Source organism: Meles meles, chromosome 19 (assembly GCF_922984935.1).
Source record: "Meles meles chromosome 19, mMelMel3.1 paternal haplotype, whole genome shotgun sequence".
NCBI classification, from domain to species: Eukaryota; Metazoa; Chordata; class Mammalia; order Carnivora; family Mustelidae; genus Meles; species Meles meles.
Window position 1 is genome coordinate 45,951,472 of NC_060084.1, and position 20,884 is coordinate 45,972,355.

The 20,884-nt window shown below is 57.0% G+C and overlaps 1 protein-coding gene and 1 pseudogene across 4 annotated transcripts in view; one reads left to right on the forward strand and one right to left on the reverse strand.

The window, feature by feature from the left end:
- AKT2 (AKT serine/threonine kinase 2) overlaps positions 1 to 20,884 on the reverse strand; it is a 48,747-nt gene continuing 27,863 nt past the window's right edge. For 3 of the 4 annotated variants that reach the window (XM_045987543.1, XM_045987545.1, XM_045987544.1), the window contains 10 exons: positions 19,915 to 20,026; positions 9,722 to 9,875; positions 9,149 to 9,280; positions 7,293 to 7,358; positions 6,174 to 6,242; positions 5,243 to 5,365; positions 3,937 to 4,065; positions 3,532 to 3,746; positions 2,787 to 2,889; positions 1 to 1,691 (listed from right to left, as the gene is read on the reverse strand). In XM_045987543.1, the coding sequence (XP_045843499.1) occupies positions 1,437 to 1,691; positions 2,787 to 2,889; positions 3,532 to 3,746; positions 3,937 to 4,065; positions 5,243 to 5,365; positions 6,174 to 6,242; positions 7,293 to 7,358; positions 9,149 to 9,280; positions 9,722 to 9,875; positions 19,915 to 20,026 (1,358 nt within the window). In that variant the 3' untranslated portion in view covers positions 1 to 1,436. Of the gene's footprint in view, positions 1,692 to 2,786; positions 2,890 to 2,983; positions 3,072 to 3,531; positions 3,747 to 3,936; positions 4,066 to 5,242; positions 5,366 to 6,173; positions 6,243 to 7,292; positions 7,359 to 9,148; positions 9,281 to 9,721; positions 9,876 to 19,914; positions 20,027 to 20,884 lie in introns of all 4 variants that reach the window. The other variant, XM_045987546.1, reaches the window with a different exon arrangement.
- LOC123930972 lies at positions 18,882 to 19,425 on the forward strand (annotated as a pseudogene).

The window sequence follows — 20,884 nt, forward strand, 5'->3', positions numbered from 1 at the left end:
GGCGGGCCCCGGTCTGAAACGAGTGTCTTTATTGCTTGTACCGTACAAATGGGAGGAATGGGGAAGGCCAGTGGGGAGGACAGAGAATTGTCAGATAAATGACATACACACACAGAAAGGAAAAAGACCCCCCACCCACCCAAACCAACCCTCACCCCACCCTAGGATGTCTCTCTCTGAACTACCTAGTACAGGAGGTGGGGCAGGGAGATCAAAGCCACAACTAAATTCCACACACCCGGAGATGCTGGGGGGAGGGAGGCTGGGCAGCAAGTGGATCCCAGGTGTGGCTCCCCCAGCAGGCCGGCATCCCTCCCCTATGGGATGAAATGCTGGGGTCGAGGACAGGGCCCAAGCACGCGCGCGCGCGCACACACACACTCAAGGCCAGGACACACTTGCCCTCACACACACATACCGAACACGCACGCACACACACACACCCATGTGCACACAAGTCCCAGATGCACAGGGCCATCCAGACACAGGCTGACGCACGCACACACGAGCCCACAGCAGTGACACACGTTCACCTTAAGGCTGCAGAACGTGGGGCCCAGGGAGAGGGAGAGAGGGGAGGGAGGGAGGGGCCCTGGAGCCTCCCCTGCTCAGAGGCTGCCCCCCCAGTACGTACCAGAGAACCCCATTCCCACCCTCTCTTTGACCCCAGTCCACGGGGCCCAATACTGTCTCGGTGCGAGATGTGTAACAGCTGGAGCTGGCACCCTCTGCCCCCCGGCGGCCAGAAGGGGGTGATCCCAGCCCCCATCCTTCGCAAGGGCTGGGGCCGGGCCCGGGGCCCAGCAGGAGTTAAGGCCAGCCGGAAGGAAGCCCTGGTAAGGCACAGGACTGGGTGGTGGGGAGGCTCGTCCATAATGTCCCTCCCGCCTCATCCACAGGGTCAGGAGAGCAGCTTAGGAGGCTGGGGAAGGCAAGGCAAGGAGGCAGTGCCCATCCCCGGGGCCTTCCTCGTGCCCCCTGGGGTAGATTGGGCCCCGTCTACACGAGGGATTCCCAAACCCCCAACCACACAGCTTCCAAAGGCCCCCCCCGCCTGTCCCTGGACATTATTGCTTTGCTGCCCCTGTGGGGGAGGGGCCGGACCGCCCATGCCAGGCCACGCTGAGCCCAACAGCACCAGGGCACTGTCCGCAGGGTGTCGTGTCCCACGAGGTGTCCCACAGGAAGGCAGCCTCTGACCGGGGCAGCGGCGCAGGAACAGGCTGGCTGCAGGCATCCGGCCAGAAATCTGGATACAACCCGCAGCTCCACGTGGCGCCCTACACTGGGGCTTGTGTTGATTAAAAACCGGAATCTCTCCAACTGCCCGAAGCCCTGGTCCTAGGGCGGCCAGTGGAGTCTCCCAAATCCTGGTCTGGGCACGAAGGTGAGGACAGGACAGGGTCCTGGAGGCGGGGCCACCAGGACCGCCGAGGTCAGTTTGGCAGAGGGCTGAAAAAACTGGAAATGGGGGTGAGCAGGTGAAGGATGGGGATGCAAACAAAAAAAGGCAAAATAAAAAGTTTAAAAACAAAGAGACAAGCCCCCAGGGCGGTGATGGCAGCCGTTGGAGCGTCCTGCAGCGGCATCAGCGGCGGTGGGTGGCTCTGCTCACTCGCGGATGCTGGCCGAGTAGGAGAACTGGGGAAAGTGGGTCCGCTGGTCCAGTTCAAGGGAGCCCAGGCTGTCATCTGTGGGGGGCAGATGGAGGTGGATTGGGGAGAACCGGCCTGCGGAGGACCCAGCACAAGTGCACTCCCGGGGGTGGGCAAGGGGGTGTGGCCTCAGGAAGGAATACAGGTAGCATGAACCCCCAACTGGCAGGCCACCCACAAGAACGGGACAGGGAAGACCTAGCGACTCCCCCTAACAGAGGTTCCCCCCCCCCCACCAGAGCCTGGGCCCACAGGCCCCACAGGCTGCTCCCTCTGCCAACTTCACTCTCCCCTCTGGCGTCCCACTCTGGTCTAGCCCAGCCCTCCCCCCACCACATCAGCTGCCACTGTTGCCCTGCCAGTCCAGCCTCCATGCACAGTCAGATGAACTCTGTAAAGCCCAGAGGCAGCCCTGCCCCTTCTTGCACCAAACCTTTCCTGCCTCCCCACGCAGCAAGCCCCTGCTCCTCCCAGAGGCCCCCAAGATCCTCTTGCTCTGGCCCCCGTCCCCTCCATCCCCCAGATGCGCTGGACTCTGCAACACTCCCACTCCTGGACTCCATTCCCTCATGCCATTCCTTCTGCTCAGCTGCCACGTCTCCTCCTCCAGGAAGCCACCCGCCCTGACTCGCAGGCCAAGTCAGGTATTTCCTCTGGGTCCCCCAGTTCCTGGGCTCCTACACCTTAGACCTGAACACTCTGGGCTGTCGCCCCACCTGGCCCGAAGCTCCCTCAAGGCAGGGCCAGGGTTGTCTCAGTCACTGCTGGGTCCCCAGCACAGCCAAGCAATGGCTGAGTGACAGCAAGAACTCAAACAGGAGCAGAGGCAATGCACTAATCAGGCCCCAAAGACCTGGGCAATTTGAAGACAGCTGTGACTGTGCCATCCTGGCCCTGACGGCTTCCCGTGTGCCACCTGAGCTCCGGAACGTGCCGTGGCTGATGGCTCCCAGTGACTCTCACTGGGTCCAAAGATGCCGAGCCCAACGGCAGAAAGCCCTGCAAGCAAACTGCAGCCAAACTGCCTGGACATAGCGCGGGGCCCATGAGCTTCCTCCCCGGAATAGGTCAAGGGCAGGCCCCACCCCTGCACACCCAGCCAGGCCCTGCAAGGCAGGGCCAAACACTCACAGCGGTCCGGGGGCGTGATTGTGATGGACTGGGCGGTAAACTCATCGTCAAAGTACCTCGTGTCGACCTCAGAGGTGACCTGAGGTTTGAAGGGTGGCAGAAGCTGTGGAAGAAAGGAGCCCAGACTCAGGACCCTGGGGTTAGGAGACCTGGCCAAGGCCACCCTTGAGCAGGTGCCAGTGGGTGGCAGGGCTCACCTTCTTCTGCACCACGTCCTGCCAGCTGACGCTGACGAAGAACCTGTGCTCCATGACCTCCCTGGCGTCGCTGGGCCCCCCGCCGAGCCTGGGCAGAGACGGCCATGAGCACCCGCCTCCCGGGCCCTCGGCTTCTGCGAGAGAGGCTTTCGGTGCAGGCCCTGAACAACTTTAATGGTTCTGTCCCGGCCACAGACCACATGGCAGAGGAGGAAACTGCGGCTTGGGGGTGGGGGTGGGGGCTCACAGGCCCAGGGTCAGAGCCAGGGAGCCTGCAACCTGGACTCTGAGTCCAGAACAGGAGCCAGGAGGGCGGGCTCGGCCACCCTCGGCCAGGCTCGGGGCTGCCCTGTTTCTGAGTGCCCCCCCAAGAACAAGGTGGCGCGGGCAGGGCACTAAGGACAAGCCTGGCCCCAAGAGCGTCCTCCCTAGGGGCCTGCATCAGGGACGATATGCAGGCGTGGGCCCGTGCACTCAGCCCCCTTCAGGCCGAGGGGACAGTGGCAGCAGGTGGCCCTGGGCTGGGCAGGAAAGACTCCAGCCCTCACCTCTGCTTGGGGTCCTTCTTAAGCAGCCCAGCAAGCAAGGACTTGGCCTCGGGGCTGAGCGTGCGCGGGAAGCGGATCTCTTCCATGAGGATGAGCTCGAAGAGGCGCTCGTGGTCCTGGTTGTAGAAGGGCAGGCGGCCGCACATCATCTCGTACATGACCACGCCCAGCCCCCACCAGTCCACTGCGCGGCCGTAGTCGTTGTCCTCCAGCACCTGGGCAGGGAGGGGCAATGAGGGGCCAGACCCCTGGCCCTGGGGCCACTGGGCTCACAGGGACCCAAGAGGGGGGCCATCCAAGGAATGGGAGCCTGTCCTCACAGGGTCTGAGCTAGGGAAACCACACAGGTCTGAGGGCCCCTCCTCCCTCGGCCTCACCCGCCCGGGGACCTCCAGCCCCAGGCACCTCAGGTGCCAGGTACTCGGGCGTCCCACAGAAGGTTTTCATGGTGGCCCCGTCACTGATGCCTTCTTTGCATAGGCCGAAGTCCGTGATCTTGATGTGGCCATCTTTGTCCAGCATGAGGTTTTCCAGCTGTAGGAAAAGTCAATGTATCAGGGTCACATCTTCCTAAGGCCTTCCACCCTCCGGAACCCCACAGGCCCCAGGAAGGCTCTGGCCTGGGGTGATAGTTGTCATGGCGGGGGCTCCAGACTGACCATGGGGCATACCCTCCAGCAAAAGGCTAAGGCCTTGCAGCTCAGAGGGAGCCACCCCCAGGGCAGCTGGAAAAAAGCCAAGGTAGAGAAAGATGGGAGACAGGCCCTGCCCATCTGCTGTCCCCACCATGGGCTACAGCTTCCCAGGCTGGCATGTGAGCAACACTAGCTTTCTTCCTGCATTTTTTTTTTTTTTTTTAAAGTAAGCTCTAGGCCCAATATGGGGCTTGAACTCCCGACCCCAAGATCAGGAGATGCATGCTCTGCCCACTGAGCCAGCCTGATGTCCTTCTTCCTCCACTTTTAACTAAACTTAACACAAATGGGCAATTTAACGGGCCTGTGTGGAAGCTCCACCAGGTCAAGAGACCATCCCAGACCCCAGAACCGCCCCCACCATGTACCCCTTCCTTGTTATGGACCATCCTTGCAACTGAAGACAAACTCTACTCCTCCACTCTTCTTTATAGTTTCCCCACCTAAGGACACCCCTATAACATGTGGTCCGTCCTGGCTTCTGCTCCACGCGAGCCTGGGAGGTGCATGTGCATGGCCGCGGGGCCACAGTTCGCTCAGTATCGGCCGTGCAGAGCCTTCCAGCCGGTCCCGGACAGCAGACTGTGGGGCTGCTTCCAGCCTGGGGCTTGTGTGAATTGTGTGCCAGCAGCGTGTGTGCACCCAGACTCTGAGGGGGACACAGGGACATGCTCCAGCCGTGCACAACCCCAGGGCGGAACGGCTGGCTCACAGGATGTGCGGACAGTCAGCGCTGGTGGATTCTGCCGAACCATCTCTTAAGGTGCTTGGATGAATACACCACCCCTCCCCAGCCCCCCACTCCCTACATGGAGGTGTGTGTTCACCAGGGGCCCCGAAGGGCCCCCAGGGCCGCTGAGGCAGGCGGGTCGGCATCCCACGGCAAGGTGGACTCAGGAACACGCAGGTAGCTAGACCCTCCGGGAAGGAGGAGGTCCGGGGCTGAGGGCCTGGGTCCAGCCTCCCTGGTGTGAGTTCCGCAGGTGCCATGGGCCAGGAGACAGGTGCACACTCACCTTGATGTCACGGTACACCACATCTCGCGAGTGCAGATACTCAAGGGCAGAGACAATCTCCGCACCGTAGAAGCGAGCCCGCTCCTCTGTGAAAACGCGCTCCCGGGACAGGTGGAAAAACAGCTGCAGGAGGGAGGAGGGGCAGGAGATGATAGGTTGGCCCAGAGGAGCGAAACCCAGGACGCTGCCCACTGACCCTCAACCTCCAGCCCAGTGCCATGGCGACACCTACTCCCCGAAAACTGTAAGAGACAGCGGGAGGAACCAAGTGAGAGATGGCGAGCAGGGACGAGCTCCCATGAGGAAAACACGGAGCGGGCCACAAAGAGCGAAGGACAGTCAGAAAGCATCAAGGGGAGAGTCAGGAGGGACAGAGTGAGGGAACGGGGGAACGGGGCAGTAAGCAAGAATGCGCAGGAACACAAGTCACAAGCTAGGGACAATAAGCCATGAGAACAATGGGACAGATGAAGCCCACAGTCAGGAGCCAGCGGGTGACACCTGTGTGCAGGGAGAAGGCTGTGAGGGATGAGGAGCAGGTGACAGCCCAGTGACGACGAGTGGCGGCCTCCTCCCAGCTTGAGAGCACGGACCGGTCTGCCTGAACCCCTCCCCATACATTTTCCTTGCCGCCTTACAGGAAGCACTCCAGAGCACGCTGGCCACCCACCCCGCAACCCTCCACACCTCTCAGCACCTGCGTGTGTCCTACCCCCGACTCATTAGCTGGGTGAACTTGGGCAAGCCACTTAACCTCTCTGGGCCTTAGTTTCCTTGTCTGTAAAATGGAGGTGATGATGCCTGCCTCAAGGGCTGGGTGGTGACATCCTGCAAGGTCCCTGCCACCCCAATGTCTCACTCATGGCTCCCCTCTGCTGCCCTGACGCTTGGGAAGGAAACATGGGAGGCTGGCTGGAGGCCTGCTGCTCACCTCGCCGCCATTGGCGTACTCCATCACGAAACACAGGCGGTCATGGGTCTGGAAGGCGTACTTCAGGGCCTGTGGGGCAGGAAGGCGGCCGGGTGGGAGGTGGGAAGAAGGCAGGCTCTCTGCTGATTCCGCAGGCACATGCCCCCCCCACCCTTATAGCCGGGGCTCAAACTTCAGCTTTGCCTTTTGGGGTACATGAGTGAGCTTGTGGCCCTGAGAGCAGGGAAAGGATTACTGGGCTGAAGGATGCTGTCTTCAGCCTTCAATGAAACTTCTGAGAGGCGCAGCCAGGGAGACACTCAGTTCTGAGCAACCCAGAGCTGTTTCACCTCTCTCCACAGTCAGGTGTGTTGCATGCACACGGGCACAAACACGTTTGCTGGCTGGGAGTCAGCAGTGGCTTGAGAGCCAACCCCAGAGATAAGGATGCACAAGTGATCTGCCCAGTAAACAGCAGTTCTCACTATGCTCTAAGGAGCCCTACAGAAAGTTCCTCAGAGAACCCTTGAGTGACCCCTCTGCTCATGACAAATCTTCTATTCTCTGGCTGCTACGTCAAAGTACCTCATAGAATTTCATTTGAACAAGTGCCATGGCTTAATACGACACCTGGACAGCAGCTGAGCTAAGGAAATGACCCATCCCATAAGCCATCTTCTACCTGGTCCATTTAACTGATGGCTGCTGGCCTTGATGGAGACTGCAGCCCACAGAGGTGTCTCCTTAGACTAAACTGACAGCAGCACAAGAATACAACTCCTCTAGGACTATGTTTAAACAAAGAAACAAAAAAACAATATTCCCACTCTGACCAGCTGGGCTAAATGCCTCTAACTCATGAAGAGCAGCCCTGCTCTCCTGGAACCATCTTGTAATGTGGTACCATCAGTCAGCCGAAACACTGCTATGAAGCCACCATCTGTGAAGAAGCTGCCAAACCTGGGGTTTGGTTCAGGCCATTTGAGGAACCCAACACCATCTGGCCCTGGCCACCTGGCCGACACGAAATCCGTGCTTCATGGTGGCAGGGTTGGGCTCTTTTCCTGAGCCCTGTTGGAAGCAGGCCTCTCATGGCGCACAGGGAGGCCAGGCCCTGCCTGAGAGGGAAGCAGCACTCACGGTGAGGAATGGGTGCCTGGTGTTCTGGAGGACCCGGCTCTCGGTGACCGTGTGGGCGACTTCATCCTGCAGACAGAGGCTGGGTGAGGGGCTGGCGGGCAACACCACACCTGCCCCCACCCCCAGCTCAGGGATGGGGGTGCAGGGCTTCGGGGAAATGCACTTCCATTCCTAGCCATTCCACAGAGAAAGGCAGAGTACCATCTGCAAACCAGAATGAAATTACGGCCCCATGGGCACCTGGGTGGGTTAAGCGTCTGACTCTTGGTTTCTGCTCAGACCATGACCTCATGGGCTGAGAAGGAGACTGAGCCCCTGTGGGGCTCTGTGCTCAGCGGCGAGTCTGCTTGAAGATTCTCTTCCTCTGCCCCTCCCCCAACTCCCGCTTTCTCTCTCAAATAAATAAATACATCTTTTTAAAAAAAAGAAAAAAGAAAGAAAAATGCCCCAGACAAGGCCCATCACTGGCTCACTTTCAAAGCGACGAGGGGAGAAGTCGATGGGGCCTTTATGACAGAGGGCTCGAGCTGTCACCTGTGGAATCCACCGGGCAAGTTTAGCATCTCTAAGGAGGGAGAAGCAGTCCCTGTAAGACCCTGAAGGTGACCCCGCAGGCAATGGGAATCACCCCTGCAAGTGCTACTGCTGAACAAAGGAAGAAGAGCTGATCGGGGCTCTACCCTGGGGAGCAGCGTCCCCACACTGGCGGCGTCATGTGGCCCAGGAACTCGGAGAAACGCAAATTCTCAGGCCCCTCCCAGACCCACTGAATCAGACACAGGGGGGTGGGCCCGGCACGGGCTTCACAGGCCTTGCAGGCCACTTGAACACGGGCTCAAGTGTGGTATCTGCTTATCTGCTGAAAATCCTATACCGCCTGCAGCACGGGGACCATCCCCAGGGGACACGCGATGATGATGTCTGATGACATTCTTGATGGTCACAACTTGGTGCTAGTGGCTCTAGGGGCGAAGGCCAGGGTGCAGCTGCTACTCCTGCATGCACCGGACAGCCCCGCTGTAGAGAACGATCTGGCCCCGGAAGGCCGACGATGCTGAGGCTGAGGAAGCCTGACTCGGACCAGTCACACAGGGGACCAGCAGCTTTGCTGGAGGAGACCACAGCTCCATTAAAGGCTTCAAAATCTTCAGCTGTTAAAGCTCTGAATCTAAGTATATATAGGTTTGGGGCGCCTGGGGAGCTCAGTTGGTGAAGCAGCTGCCTTCGGCTCAGGTCCTGATCCCCAGGTCCTGGGATGGAGCCCCGCATCGGGCTTCCTGCTCAGCGGGGAGCCTGCTTCTCCCTCTCCCTCTGCCCGTTTGTGCGCTCGCTCAATCTCTTGCTCGCTCTCTCTCAAAAATAAATAAATAAAATCTTAAAGTATCCATGGGTGAAATTATACGACGTCTAGAACGTGCCTTAAGATACTCCAGAGCAAATAATGGGGAGGGCAGACAAATGAAACAAGACGGGCCAGACACTGACAACCACTGAAGATGAATGTCAGCTACATGGGAGTCCGCTGTGTTTACTTTTGTCTTAAACACTTGGTGTATGTCAGGAATTTTCCCTTTTAAAAACTTTAAAGGGAGAGAAAGAGGAACAGAATTCCATTCTGGTCCAGCCTCCTATGGAGAGGCCCTGAGCCCAGCCCCCTGCCGCAAGGAGGGGGCCTCCCTGTTGGCCCATTCTGTGGCCAAGAGACCTGCCTTCAGGCCCTGACAGCGTCCACTGGGTGAGGCCTAGACAGACACTCCACCCTAGTCCCTGGGGCACCCGGAGGGCAGGGTGAGGTGGGCCTCAGGCTCCCTGAAGGCATAGGTGGCCCCACCAGCAGCAGCCCCCAGGGCACCCACCTTGGCGATGATAACTTCCTTCCGCAGGATCTTCATGGCATAGTACCGGCCGCTGGCCTTCTCTCGCACCAGAATCACTTTGCCAAAGGTGCCCTTGCCCAGAAGTTTGAGATAGTCGAAGTCATTCATGGTCTGCCCAGGAGAGGGAGAGAGTAGGGCAGTCAGTGCTTGGCACGTGGCCCACGAGAGGACGTTTTAACAAAGAGGAAAGAAAAATCAAAGGACACTGTTGCCAAAAGGCTTGGGCATGAGCAGGAAGGGAGGCTCTGGGCAGCAACTCTTTGCTCTGAAATGGCCTTCAGACTGAGGCTCTCCCAGGCAGGGGGCGCCTGGGAGGATCCGACATGGGGGCAGACAGGTCTTCCTGGTCACTGAGGATGTGGCTGCCCCTCCCCCCAGGGTCAAAGAGCAGCCCTGGGGAACCTACACCCGTGCATCAACCATCCCACAGGGCAGTCCCGGAGGGTCCCGGCTGCGCCCCTGTGCACTCTGTAGGAAACCAAGGGTGGCAGGGCCAGTGTTGGTCGGGGGAACGGTGCTCCTAGATAGGCTGCCTGCCCCTCCAGCACTTACCACCTTGGCCCGAGCCTTGCTCACTGCCACTTCCATCTCCTCAGCCGCAGAAGGGTCGCTGGGGGAGCCACACTTATAGTCCATGGGGTCCTCACCTGGGCCCCGCTGCTTGAGGCTGTTGGCGACCATCTGAATGGCTCGCATCCACTCTTCCCTGCGAGGGACAGGTCACAAGAGCCATGAGTCCCAGGGAGCCTGGGCAGGAAGGACTAAGCCCCACCCCCTCCAATGGGAGCAAATGACCCAACACCTTTGAGCGTTCTGGCAAGATCTGTCTGAGCTGGGGGAGAGCCAACCGGGCAGGAATGACATTTTGCAGATCCTCTGGCTACAGTGGGTAAGAGAGGGCGGAAGTGGAACAAGGACAGAGACTGTATCTATGTGCCAGTAGAGGCCTGGCCTGAGGGCCACCTGAAGTGAGCAGCAATTCAATGACCAAAGAGGGGATACCATCTTTCTTCACAGCCCCTTGAAAATAAACCACCACCTTGAGCCACAGCACTCCTCGGGATTCCTCCAGAACAAATGACAAGCGTGATGGTTGTAAAAGCAAACCAAGAGTAAAAGGAAGAATTCATCAGCCAAAGAAGGCTGAAAATCTTATACAGCAAGATTCCCCGGAGGGAACTGTCTGCCAGGAGGGCTCAGGGACAGAGGTTCCTAGTGGGGCAGAGACGTGAAGCAGAAGGTGGCAGACAGGGAAGCAGGTCCCAGCCAAAAGGAGCTTGTTTAAGAACAAACTATTTCTGTCACTCACGATTTAGAACTTGCTCAGAAATAGCTTTCTTTTGATACTTGCAAACTGCTCTGTCTCTAGAAAGGGAAAAGCTATCTGGGAGGAAGAAGTAAAAGCAACCAGAGGCCACAAAAAAGAAAAGTAGGAGGCTGAACGATACTCCATTTTCCATGCCCCTCCCAGGTTTGACTCACCACACAGTTTTAGGTGGCTCGACCCGCTACGGACTGAAGCTTAGGTCTATGAAACAGCCCCGTGAACGGTGAGAAAAATAAAATGCACACTAAGAACAAGAAAATTCAAAGAGCCCAAGCGGGCAACTTTCCAAATCACAGCAGTTTAGATAAACCTCAGTGAGACTGGCCGGTCAGCCTCGCTTCTTCCAGAATCAGCCCAGCCCCAGGCAGGAGGTGAGACTGTGCTCGCCCTCCCGAGGCGCGGAGGCCCGGGGCCAAGGTCACGCAGGGAGCAAGCGGCCTGACAAGCCGGGGCTACCCTGGGGGGCTGCACTCAGCCTCCAGCTCCGCACACCCCGAGAGGCACTACGGCCACTCCGTGCGCCAGGCAGTCCCACGCGCGCCTCGCCCCGCGTTCTGACACTGCTGGAATCCGGGGGCACCTCAAAGTTGGTGGCCTATCTCGACTGAACTGGGTATGTGTTTGCTCGGTATTAGAGAAAACAATGGTATGCCTCCAGGTGACGGCATCTTGGATCTCCCCGGGTGCTGGGAGGAGCAGGGAAAGTGTGTGAAGCTTCTAAGTAAGGAACACTGGGCAGCTCAGAGGATCTAGACGCAGACCTGGATGGCCTGAGACACCTTAAGGGAAAAAAGAACATGCGGAACAGGGCGGTGTGTCACGCTGCTGGAGTTAGAACAAGAGCAATGCACGCGCAGCCAGGTGTGCTCACCCCAGCGCGGATCCCCCTGGAAGGGCACGCTTGACATGGAGCCCTGGTTGCCTCCAGGGAGGGGAACTGGGAGCCAGGGGCAAGGGGGAGTCTAATTCCACTATCCCCCCATCACAAGCACTCCCAGATCACACTTGTCCCTCCTTCTGTGTTACAGATGGGGAAACTGAGGCACAGACTGGTGGGGGAAAAAGAACAAAACGAAAACCCCACCATTCAAGAGAAGCACGGTAGGTGCTCCAAGCCTGGTGGCTGGAATCACAGAGGGCCCGTGACCTTCCACAGCCAAGGGCAGGGCTGCTCTCGCTCTGCTCCATGGCTTGCTGAGCTGGGCAATCACTGCCGCCAGAGGCCCCAGCTCACATCTGGAAGCTCCAGGTCTCAAAGTGGCCTTGCTCACAGGAGATGCTGTTTCATAAGACAGATGTACAAATGCTGCCAGCACCAACGCCAGGTGCTAGCACACCGGCCCTCCCTGGGCTGAGTCCGGGGGCCCCATAACCCATGTATGTCAGGCCCACGAGGGCAGGGATTTCGTCTGTCTGTGGTACACTCAGTAGGTACCTGGGGAACGAGCAAGCAAGGAGGCCAAAGTTCAGTGGCCCCAGACCCGGTGCACACACAGGCCCAGTGCACACTCACACAGCTGACACCGAGGCCTGGCGCACACGCAGGCAGGGCAGGACTGGCCTCTTCCCTCTCTGAGCCAAAGTCTCAGGCTGCCATTTCTCAACTTGTTTTAACCCATGACCTCTTTGGGACACAGTACAGTATGAATCCCTACCCCCACATTCCTGACCCTATTTTTTAGTAACGGGCAGGGTGAGCACATCCCATGATAGGCTTTACCAGATCGCCATTGTCCTCCTAGAGATTTTTAAATGCTGACTTCAGGTGTAAGACCATGGACTGAAGACAAAACAAATCACTTGGGCACCAGGGTGGCCCAGTTAGTTAGGCATCTGACTCTTCAGCCCAGGTCTTGATCTCAAGGTTGTGAGTTCAAGCCCTGCACTGAGCTCCATGTTGGACACGGAGCCTACTTTAAAAAAAAAGAAAGAAAGAAAGACAAAAAAAAAAAAAAAAAGGAAAAACCTCACCAATCTCCTAAGAGACATCAAAAAGAACAGAATATGTATATATCTGACATATACGCACCCAGAGGGACTGTCACATGAAAAAGCAAGTTAAAGCCTAGGACGCAGAGCATGCCATCAGCTCTGTTTACAAGGGAGAGGAATACAGTCCGTCAATAGAAGCCTGAATGAATAAATGATGGCTCGTCCACACCACGGGAGCACCGGCCAGCAGCAGCTCTAAGGGGCCTCTCTGGGCTGCGGAGCTGGCAATGAGAAGCCATGTGGGCTGGGGCTCAAATGGCAGCTCTGCCCCAAGGGCAAGCTCTCCCCTCCCCGGCAAACCAGGGACACCGAGGCACAGGTGAGCTGCTGTGTAGGGAGCACGGTACTCGGGAAGGGTTTGACTCCGGGAAGGTGTTCCAGACGCCGGGCAAGGACTGGACCTAAGCCCTCTGCCCCAGCTCACGCTGCCCAGGCTCCCCAGGAGCCAAGGAACCCACAGACATGTAGGAGATTGTTCGGGGGTGACGGGGCTCTCCCACTGCCGGACAAGCCCCCTCTCCTGTTCCAACTGGACCAAGACTACAAGGTTGCAGCACAGAATTCCAGAGAAAAAGCGAGGGCCTCTGTCCAGGCTACTCCTTAAGGGTTTGCAACACGGTGTCTGGGGCAGAGGGGAGCTCCCACCCAGAGCTGGGGCTGCTATGCCTTCCAACCCTCAAAGGAGAGCCCCAAGGGGGGCCACCCTCCTTCCCCCAGAGACATGAGAAAACTAAGGGCTCCACAGACACCAGCCCCTTCCACACTCAACAACACTGAAGAGAGGGGGGCATTTCTGATTGGAAACTGAGACACACAGAGGTAGAATCACTTGTGGGGGTCACACACACAGACGGTGCCAAAGCTGAGACTCGCAGTGGGCCCTTGCGCTCCTTCTGGCACCGTGCTGCTATTCCCTGATGAGAGTAACGGCTCCCTTCCCAGATGAGGCCCGGGGGCTGAAGCAGGTCCCTCCCGCAGGAAGGCTCGGGGGAGAAGGTACACAGTGCCATGGAGCCCGGGCATGGAGTGGCAGAAAACCACCTGTTGGGAGTTCTGGCCCCGGCTACCATTTCGAGAGGGCCTCCCCCACCAGAGAGCAAGAGGAATGACACCCGCTTGCAGAGTGCGCTGCGGCCAGAAGCTGCACAGGTGCTCTACGCGCCTCAACTCAGGAGTGTGCCCACAGGCACTGCCATCAGCTCGCTCTACAGACGAGGAGACCGGGGCCCAGGGATGCAAGCAGGTGCGCATGACAGAGCCAGCCAGCGAGAGTGGCAGGCACCAAGCCCACCAGCCCCCCCACCCGCAAAGTACTTCTCCCATTGACAGAGTACTTTCAGGGACCGTCTCATCCCTCCTGCGGGCTCTGGAGCCACTGAGGACCATCGGGAGGAGCCACGCTCCCCGGGGCAGTACTAGGCCAAGTGCAGACCAGCCTGGGAGCAGGGAGCTGGGCCCAGAGCTCAAGTGCACTGGAGACTGGCCCTGGTCTCCAGACCAGGTCTCACTCCAGAAGTGAGACCTCACTTCTCAGGCCTCGATGTGCCTTCCATGCACCAGGACATGACACACGGGCTGAAAAGCACACTCTGGAGCCAATGGCCTGGCGTGAATCCGAGGTCTGCCCCTTCCTGGTGGTGATGCCAGGCCATCTGACTTTCCTGTGCCTCAGTTGGCTGACACGGAGAGCTGGGACGAGGGTCGTGCGAAATGAGCAGAAGACACAGAGTGCTTCGGGCAATGCCTGGCACGGAGCAAGTACCTCAGAAGGGGCTGCGGGAAGTCACCCAGCCAGTCGGCAAACACTTCCCAAGCGCCCTCGGGGTGCCAGGCCTGTGTTCTGGCCACTGAGGGTGCAGCGGGGAAGCCTGGGGTGTCTGCAGAAGACCCGCAGGTGCCTGCATGGCTGGGGTGACAGACAGAGATGAACAGAAGAGACAAGGGGAGGAGGGAGGACGGGCCCAGAACACGCCGGGCTCCGTGTGGCACTGGGTAAGGGATGGAAATACTCATCCGAATGGCCCGGGAAGCTGTAACGGGTCCATGCAAAGGGTGACAGGATCTGTCTGCAGCTGCGGTGGGGTGCAGGTCAGGGGCAGGGAGAGGAAGCATCAGGAGACTATGGCCGTCCTCTAGGCAAAGGGTGCCGGGTGGCCAAGGGGACGGAGGAGAGACAAGGCACCAGCAAGCGCGATTAGATTCAGGGAGCCTGAGCCGGCTGCTTCCTTGGGAGAAAACTAAGGGCTCCACAGACACCAGCCCCTCCCACACTCAACAACACTGGAGAAAGGTGGGGCATTTCTGATTGGAAACTGAGGCACACAGAGGTGTGTGCTCCCACTGCAGCCAAGGGCCCGAGCTCCACTGTGCGAGTGACACAGCGCGAGGCCGCTGCAGCGGCCTGAGGCAGGGTCTGGCATGTTTAAGGAATTGAAAAGAGACCAGTGCGGCTACAGTGAGGAAACTAGCCGTAGAAAATGACTCTGCAGGGGCGCCTGGGTGGCTCAGTGGGTTAAAGCCGCTGCCTTCGGCTCAGGTCATGATCCCAGGGTCCTGGGATCGAGCCCCACATTGGGCACTCTGCTCCGCAGGGAGCCTGCTTCTTCCTCTCTCTCTGCCTGCCTCTCTGCCTACTTGTGATTTCTCTCTGTCAAATTAATAAAATATTAAAAAAAAAAAAAAAAAAGAAAATGACTCTGCAGAGGAGACCAGATCACAGAGCACTGGGCAGAATATGGCAAGAACGGGGTGGCACAGTCTGTTAAGCGGCCAACTTTTGATCTCAGCTCAGGTCATGATCTCAGGGTCCTGAGTTTGAGCCCCGCACTGGGCTCCATGCTGGGTGTGGACCTTACTTAAAAAAAAAAAAAAAAAAAAGTGGGGCCTGGGTGGCTCAGTCAGTTGAGCATCCAACTCCTGATTTTAGCTCAGGTCATGATCTCAGCTCACTGTCGTGGGATGGAGCCCTACACCGGGGTCCATGCTCAATGCGGAGTCTGTCCCTGTCCTTCTGCTCCTCCCCCCACATGCATGCTCTCTCCCCTGCTTCCTCAAGTAAGTAAAATCTTTAAAAAAATAAAAAGAATACACATAAACTCTGGAGTTTACTCCCAGTGGAAGTAAAGGCACTCAGAGTTCTCAGCAGAGAAATGACACAGTAAGATTTACATTAAAAGGTCATAATAGGGGCGCCTGGGTGGCTCAGTGGGTTAAAGCCTCTGCCTTCAGCTCGGGTCATGATCCCGGGGTCCTGGGATCGAGCCCCACATTGGGCTCTCTGCTCCACAGGGAGCCTGCTTCCTTCTCTCTCTTTGCCTGCCTCTCTGCCTAGTTGTGATTTCTCTCTGTCAAATAAATAAAATATTTAAAAAAAAAAAAAAAGGTCATAATAATCCAAGGCACTATTAAGTCCACCTACTCAGACCAAACATCTCCAAACTTCTCTTGGAAAGGGCCAAAGAACCAACATTTTAGGCTCGGCAGGCCACAAGATCTCTGTTACAACTATTCAACTCTGCCATCATAGGACAAAGCAGCCACGGACAATTTGTAAATGAACGGGCATGGTGTGTTTCAATAAAACTTTCTTTGCAAAAGTAGGAGGCTGGGCCCTTGTCTGCCAACCCTGCTCAGGCCCTTATTTCCGGTTTACAGGAAATACAGGCACAGAGGAACAAAGTAAACGGTGCCAAATGCAGTAAGATAACACATCCCGAGTGTGAGACATTCTACAAGACAACTAGCCTGGCTTGTTGGGGGCGGGGGTGGGGGGGCGGGAATCAATGTCACGTGGGGGTGAGAGACAGGGCTGAACGAGGTTAACAGGCCAAAGACACAACGAATACCCTGAAGGAATCCTGGCTTGAAAAACATTTTGAGGACAACCAGGGAAATTCTAGTAGACACAGACATGGAGAGATCGCAAGTCCTGCGAACGGGCCCCTCAGCGGTGGTAACGGCATCATGACTCTATAGGAGAAAGTCCTCATTCTTAGCAGACACTGGCTGACGTGTGAAGGAGCAAAGTGTCAGAAGTGTGATCAGAAGTGCACAATTCAGCACAAAACAAAGCCAGATGAGGCCACCGCGGCAGAAGCGGGACTGCTGAGTCTAGGTGCGGGGCACCTGCACGTTCGTCTCTTCGACTCTTCTCTCCACTTTCCTGTACATCTCAAACAAGGAGGGGGGTAGTTGGGGGACGGCGGGGGAAGCTCCCGAGAAAGGCTCCCAGGAGCCCAGGGAACAGGCCGCCGCGGCCTCTAGACAACACCTCCACCCCGCTCCTGCCTCCCCCCAGGCTCGGGCCTGCTAGGGCAGGCCAGTGAGGACAGCCACGAGTGTGTGTCCTTCCTCTTGCTAGCTCACACCTGCCCCAGGGTTAAGGCCGGGAATCTGGGGTCTGGCCTCAGAGCAGCCCCAGCACATTTCTTTCCAGCAGCAGCAGGTGCCAAGGAAAGGAGCAAGGCAGGGCTGTCTAGCCCCCACAGTCCCGGTAAAGGGATTCCTCCCCATGCTGAAGAGCACAGAATCTCACCCAAATGGAAGGCGGAGTGGGACTCCTGCCTACTAAAATGCTTTGCCAGCTCCCCACTGCTCCTTTTCCAGGCTTGCAGACTGTGCACCAGGTACGGCTGAATCAAGGGTTTCCTATTTACCACCCCCAGAATCCCTTAGTGACCTTGTGACAAGCCCCAACTGACTCCCGGCCTGCCAAGCCCTGGAGGGATCTCCATCTGGAGTCCACAACCCAGCTGAGACCGCCGGCGGCAGGGCCTCCACTGGCCCTCTCCCAAGGCCCCTGGCCCTTGATGCTTTGGTGACGAAGAACCCTCTGTGGTCCCGGAGATGACAACCCATGTACCTTACCTCCAGGCCTTCGCATACGCTGGATCCCTTCTCCTGGTGTCACCGTCCCCTTCCTACCCAACACCTTCCAACACCCGGGCCTTACTGGTACCTACTGGTCTCCATTTGCTTTTACTGGCAGGCCACGGTTTCTGTCCCCAGCTTTCAGCAGACTCGCACCTCGGCTGCCCTGAGATGGTAGGGAGCCCTGCTGCCTGCGGCGGGGTAGGCACATCTCGAACTCTGGGAAGCCACGCAATGACAATGACACCACAGGCTACGGAAACACACCTTACAATATTGTTTTGTGTATCCACCCGACACACGGTATCCGAGAGGAAAGCCACCAGCCATATGCGGCTACTTAAGTTTAAACTGATTAAATAAAAATAAAAATTCTCAGTTGCACGAGCCCCATTTCACATTTCACAAGCTCAGCAGGCACCTGTGACTCCCAGCCCCACCCACACCCGCCCCCGGACACCACAGGTACTGAATATTTCTGTCATCTGTCATGGCCAAAGATTCTCGGGGATGGCACCGTTTTCCTGGGTTCGCCACAGAGTCAGCTGAATCCTCGCCCCCCAGACAAGCCAAAGGAGTGTTTCTCAAAGTAAGGTCCAAAGGGACAAAGTGGGGGAAAAAATATGAGCTACTCATTACACACGTCTAAGCTTCCTAACACATAAAGAGCTTTCAGAAATGAGACAAAGACCGACTACCCAACAGAAAAATAAGCCAAGGTTATGAACAGACAGTTCAGAAAGGGAAACTCATGTGGCCCTTGAAGGTAGGAGAGGATGCTTGAACTCGCATATAGGGACGCATATAGATAAAGGGGCCAGTGAAAATCACCTAAGGTGCCACTTCCCACTGATCAGACGGGAAAAAATCCAAACATTAGAAAACACAAGGCTGCGAGGACACTCTTAGACATCACGCTTAGAAATCACAAATGCATACTCCCTGTGACCCAGAAACCCCACACCTAAGAACTCCTCTTCCAGGGTCGCCTGCACATCCGTTAAATGATGTAAGCACAGGGTACCTCACTGTAGCACCACCTGTAACAAGCCAAAGCCTGGAAACAACACCAATCACATTCATCAAGAACTGCTCAGGAAACCTGGGGATACGTGTGTCCAAACCCAGCCAGCGCGGCGGCGGCAGCGGCGGCTCTCTGGGGACTGACGCAGAAAGATGCCCCAAGACACACGGAGGGAAAAACAGCATTCAGAAGTCTGTGTATGATGCCACCTTTTGTGTAAAAAGAACCAACCGGGGAGCAGGGTGCAAAAGTCTATCTGAATGAGCCCACCCACCCGTGAAGCTCTCCAAGGACACAGAAGAAGAGTGGTTTGCGCGGGGACAGGCTGTATGGGGCAGAAGTGACAGACACCTCCCGACATGGACTTCTGAACGAGGTAAATCTGTAATCATCTCTTCTGATGATGAAACTGATCCTTTTAACACTGAATCTCTGGACCGTCTGCTTCAAAATCAACAGTGATGCTCATTAAAAAGGCGGCCGCCGCCTTTCGGCCGGAACCGCCATCTTCCAGTAATTTGCCAAAATGATCAACACAAAGGGAAAGAGGAGGGGTACTTGTTACATGTTCTCTAGGCCTTTCAGAAAACATGGAGTTGTTCCTTTGGCCACGTACATGCGAATCTACAAGAAAGGTGATATTGTGGACATCAAGGGAATGGGCACTGTTCAAAAGGGAATGCCCCACAAATGTTACCATGGCAAAACTGGGAGAGTCTACGATGTTACTCGGCATGCTGTTGGCATTGTTGTCAACAAACAAGTTAAGGGCAAGATTCTTGCCAAAAGAATTAATGTACGCATTGAGCATATTAAACATTCAAAGAGCCGAGATAGCTTCCTGAAGCGTGTAAAGGAAAATGATCAGAAAAAGAAGGAAGCCAAAGAGAAAGGTGCAAGCGTCAGCCTGCTCCACCCAGAGAAGCACAATTTGTGAGAACCAATGGAAAGGAGCCCGAACTGCTGGAACCCATTCCCTATGAATTCATGGCATGATAAATATAAAGAAAATAAAAGACCTCAAGACTGTAAAAAAAAAAAAAAGGCAGCTCCCAAGCCCTCCATGGGTAAGCAGGCAGTGAGAGGCCCCGATGTGGGCCCAGAGCTCTGCACTGTTGAGCTCCACCCATGATTCCAACGCCCACTCTAGTCTGAGAACACAGAGGAAGGTCTGCAGACTAAGAACCCCTGCTTTCGGGGCGTCTGGGTGCCTCAGTCAGTTGGGTGTCTGCCTTCGGCTCAGGTCGTGATCCCAGGGTTCTGGGATCGAGCCCCGCACTGGGCTCTCTGCTTGGCGGTAAGCCTGCTTCCCCCTCTCCTTGTGCCCCTCCCCCTGCTTGTGCTCTCACTCTATCTGATAAACTTTAAAAAAAAAAAGAGAGAGAGAGAGAACCCCTGCTTTCCAGCTCTCAGAAGGGCCGAGACAGGAAACTCCTACGCAGGAGCCTAAGGGATTCTGCCACTCTGTGTCCCTCCTCCTCACACTAGGCCAGGTCACTCTCAAAGGGCGGCCACACAGAGGCCCAAGCTCACCTCTCATCTGGAGAGTCTACATGAAAGGTCCTCTCGATGACCGTGGTCCATTGCAGGCAGCGTATGACGAAGGTGTTGGGCCGTGGTCTCTCAGTCTTCATCAGCTGGCATTCTGTGGACAGAGAGAGGGGACAGAGCCAGGAGGGTGAGGGGACAGCCCTGCTGGCCTGCAGCCTACATTCCCCGAGCCACCTCCTGTGTGCCAGATGGTATGGAGATACGTCAGTGATGGAGTCAGCCCTGGCCTTGCCTCTCTGGGGCTCAAAGTCCAGTGTATGTCGGGGAGGGGGACAGACCATCAGACGATAATAGCTCAGCGAGCAGAGCTGTGACGGGGGACGCCCAGGAGGCAGCCAATCTGGCTCAGAGCTCAAGGGGTATCCCAGAAGAAGGAGCATCCCTGCACTGAGCCCTCAAAGAGAGCTGAAGGCCAGTCTGGGGCATGGCAGGTAAACGGGACGAGAGGACATCCAGGGAAAAGTGCATGGGAAGGTGCTCGGGACAGGCTAACAGTTCAAGTGAGAAGCTGGCATGGGCACAGCCACATCAGAGTCACAGAACACAAGGAAAGTGACCAGGACAGAGAGGAGACTGGAGTTGGATTCGGAGAGCATGGGTGGGAGTGGCCTTAGGTGCTGCTGTGGGAGAAGCCGGCACAGGGAGCTGGGTGAGAGAGGCTGGTGGTCTGGGCTGAGGAGCGGCAGGGGAGAAGGGGGTGCCTCTGAGATATTCTCAGGAGGTGGGACAATGAGGATGTGGAGACCAATCCAGGTGGCAGGGGGTCGGGGGCAGGACTATGAGGACCAGGCAAGGGATTTGGGCCTGACAAGCTTTTACTGGCCAGGGTCCAGCAGGAAGACACCACTTGGGGTACCACGGAGGGGACGGAGGATGTGAAGTTGGCCCTGCGATCAACTGAGCAGGGAGGCCACGCTGTCCATCTCGAGGTCAGAAGGACACAGAAGTGGGC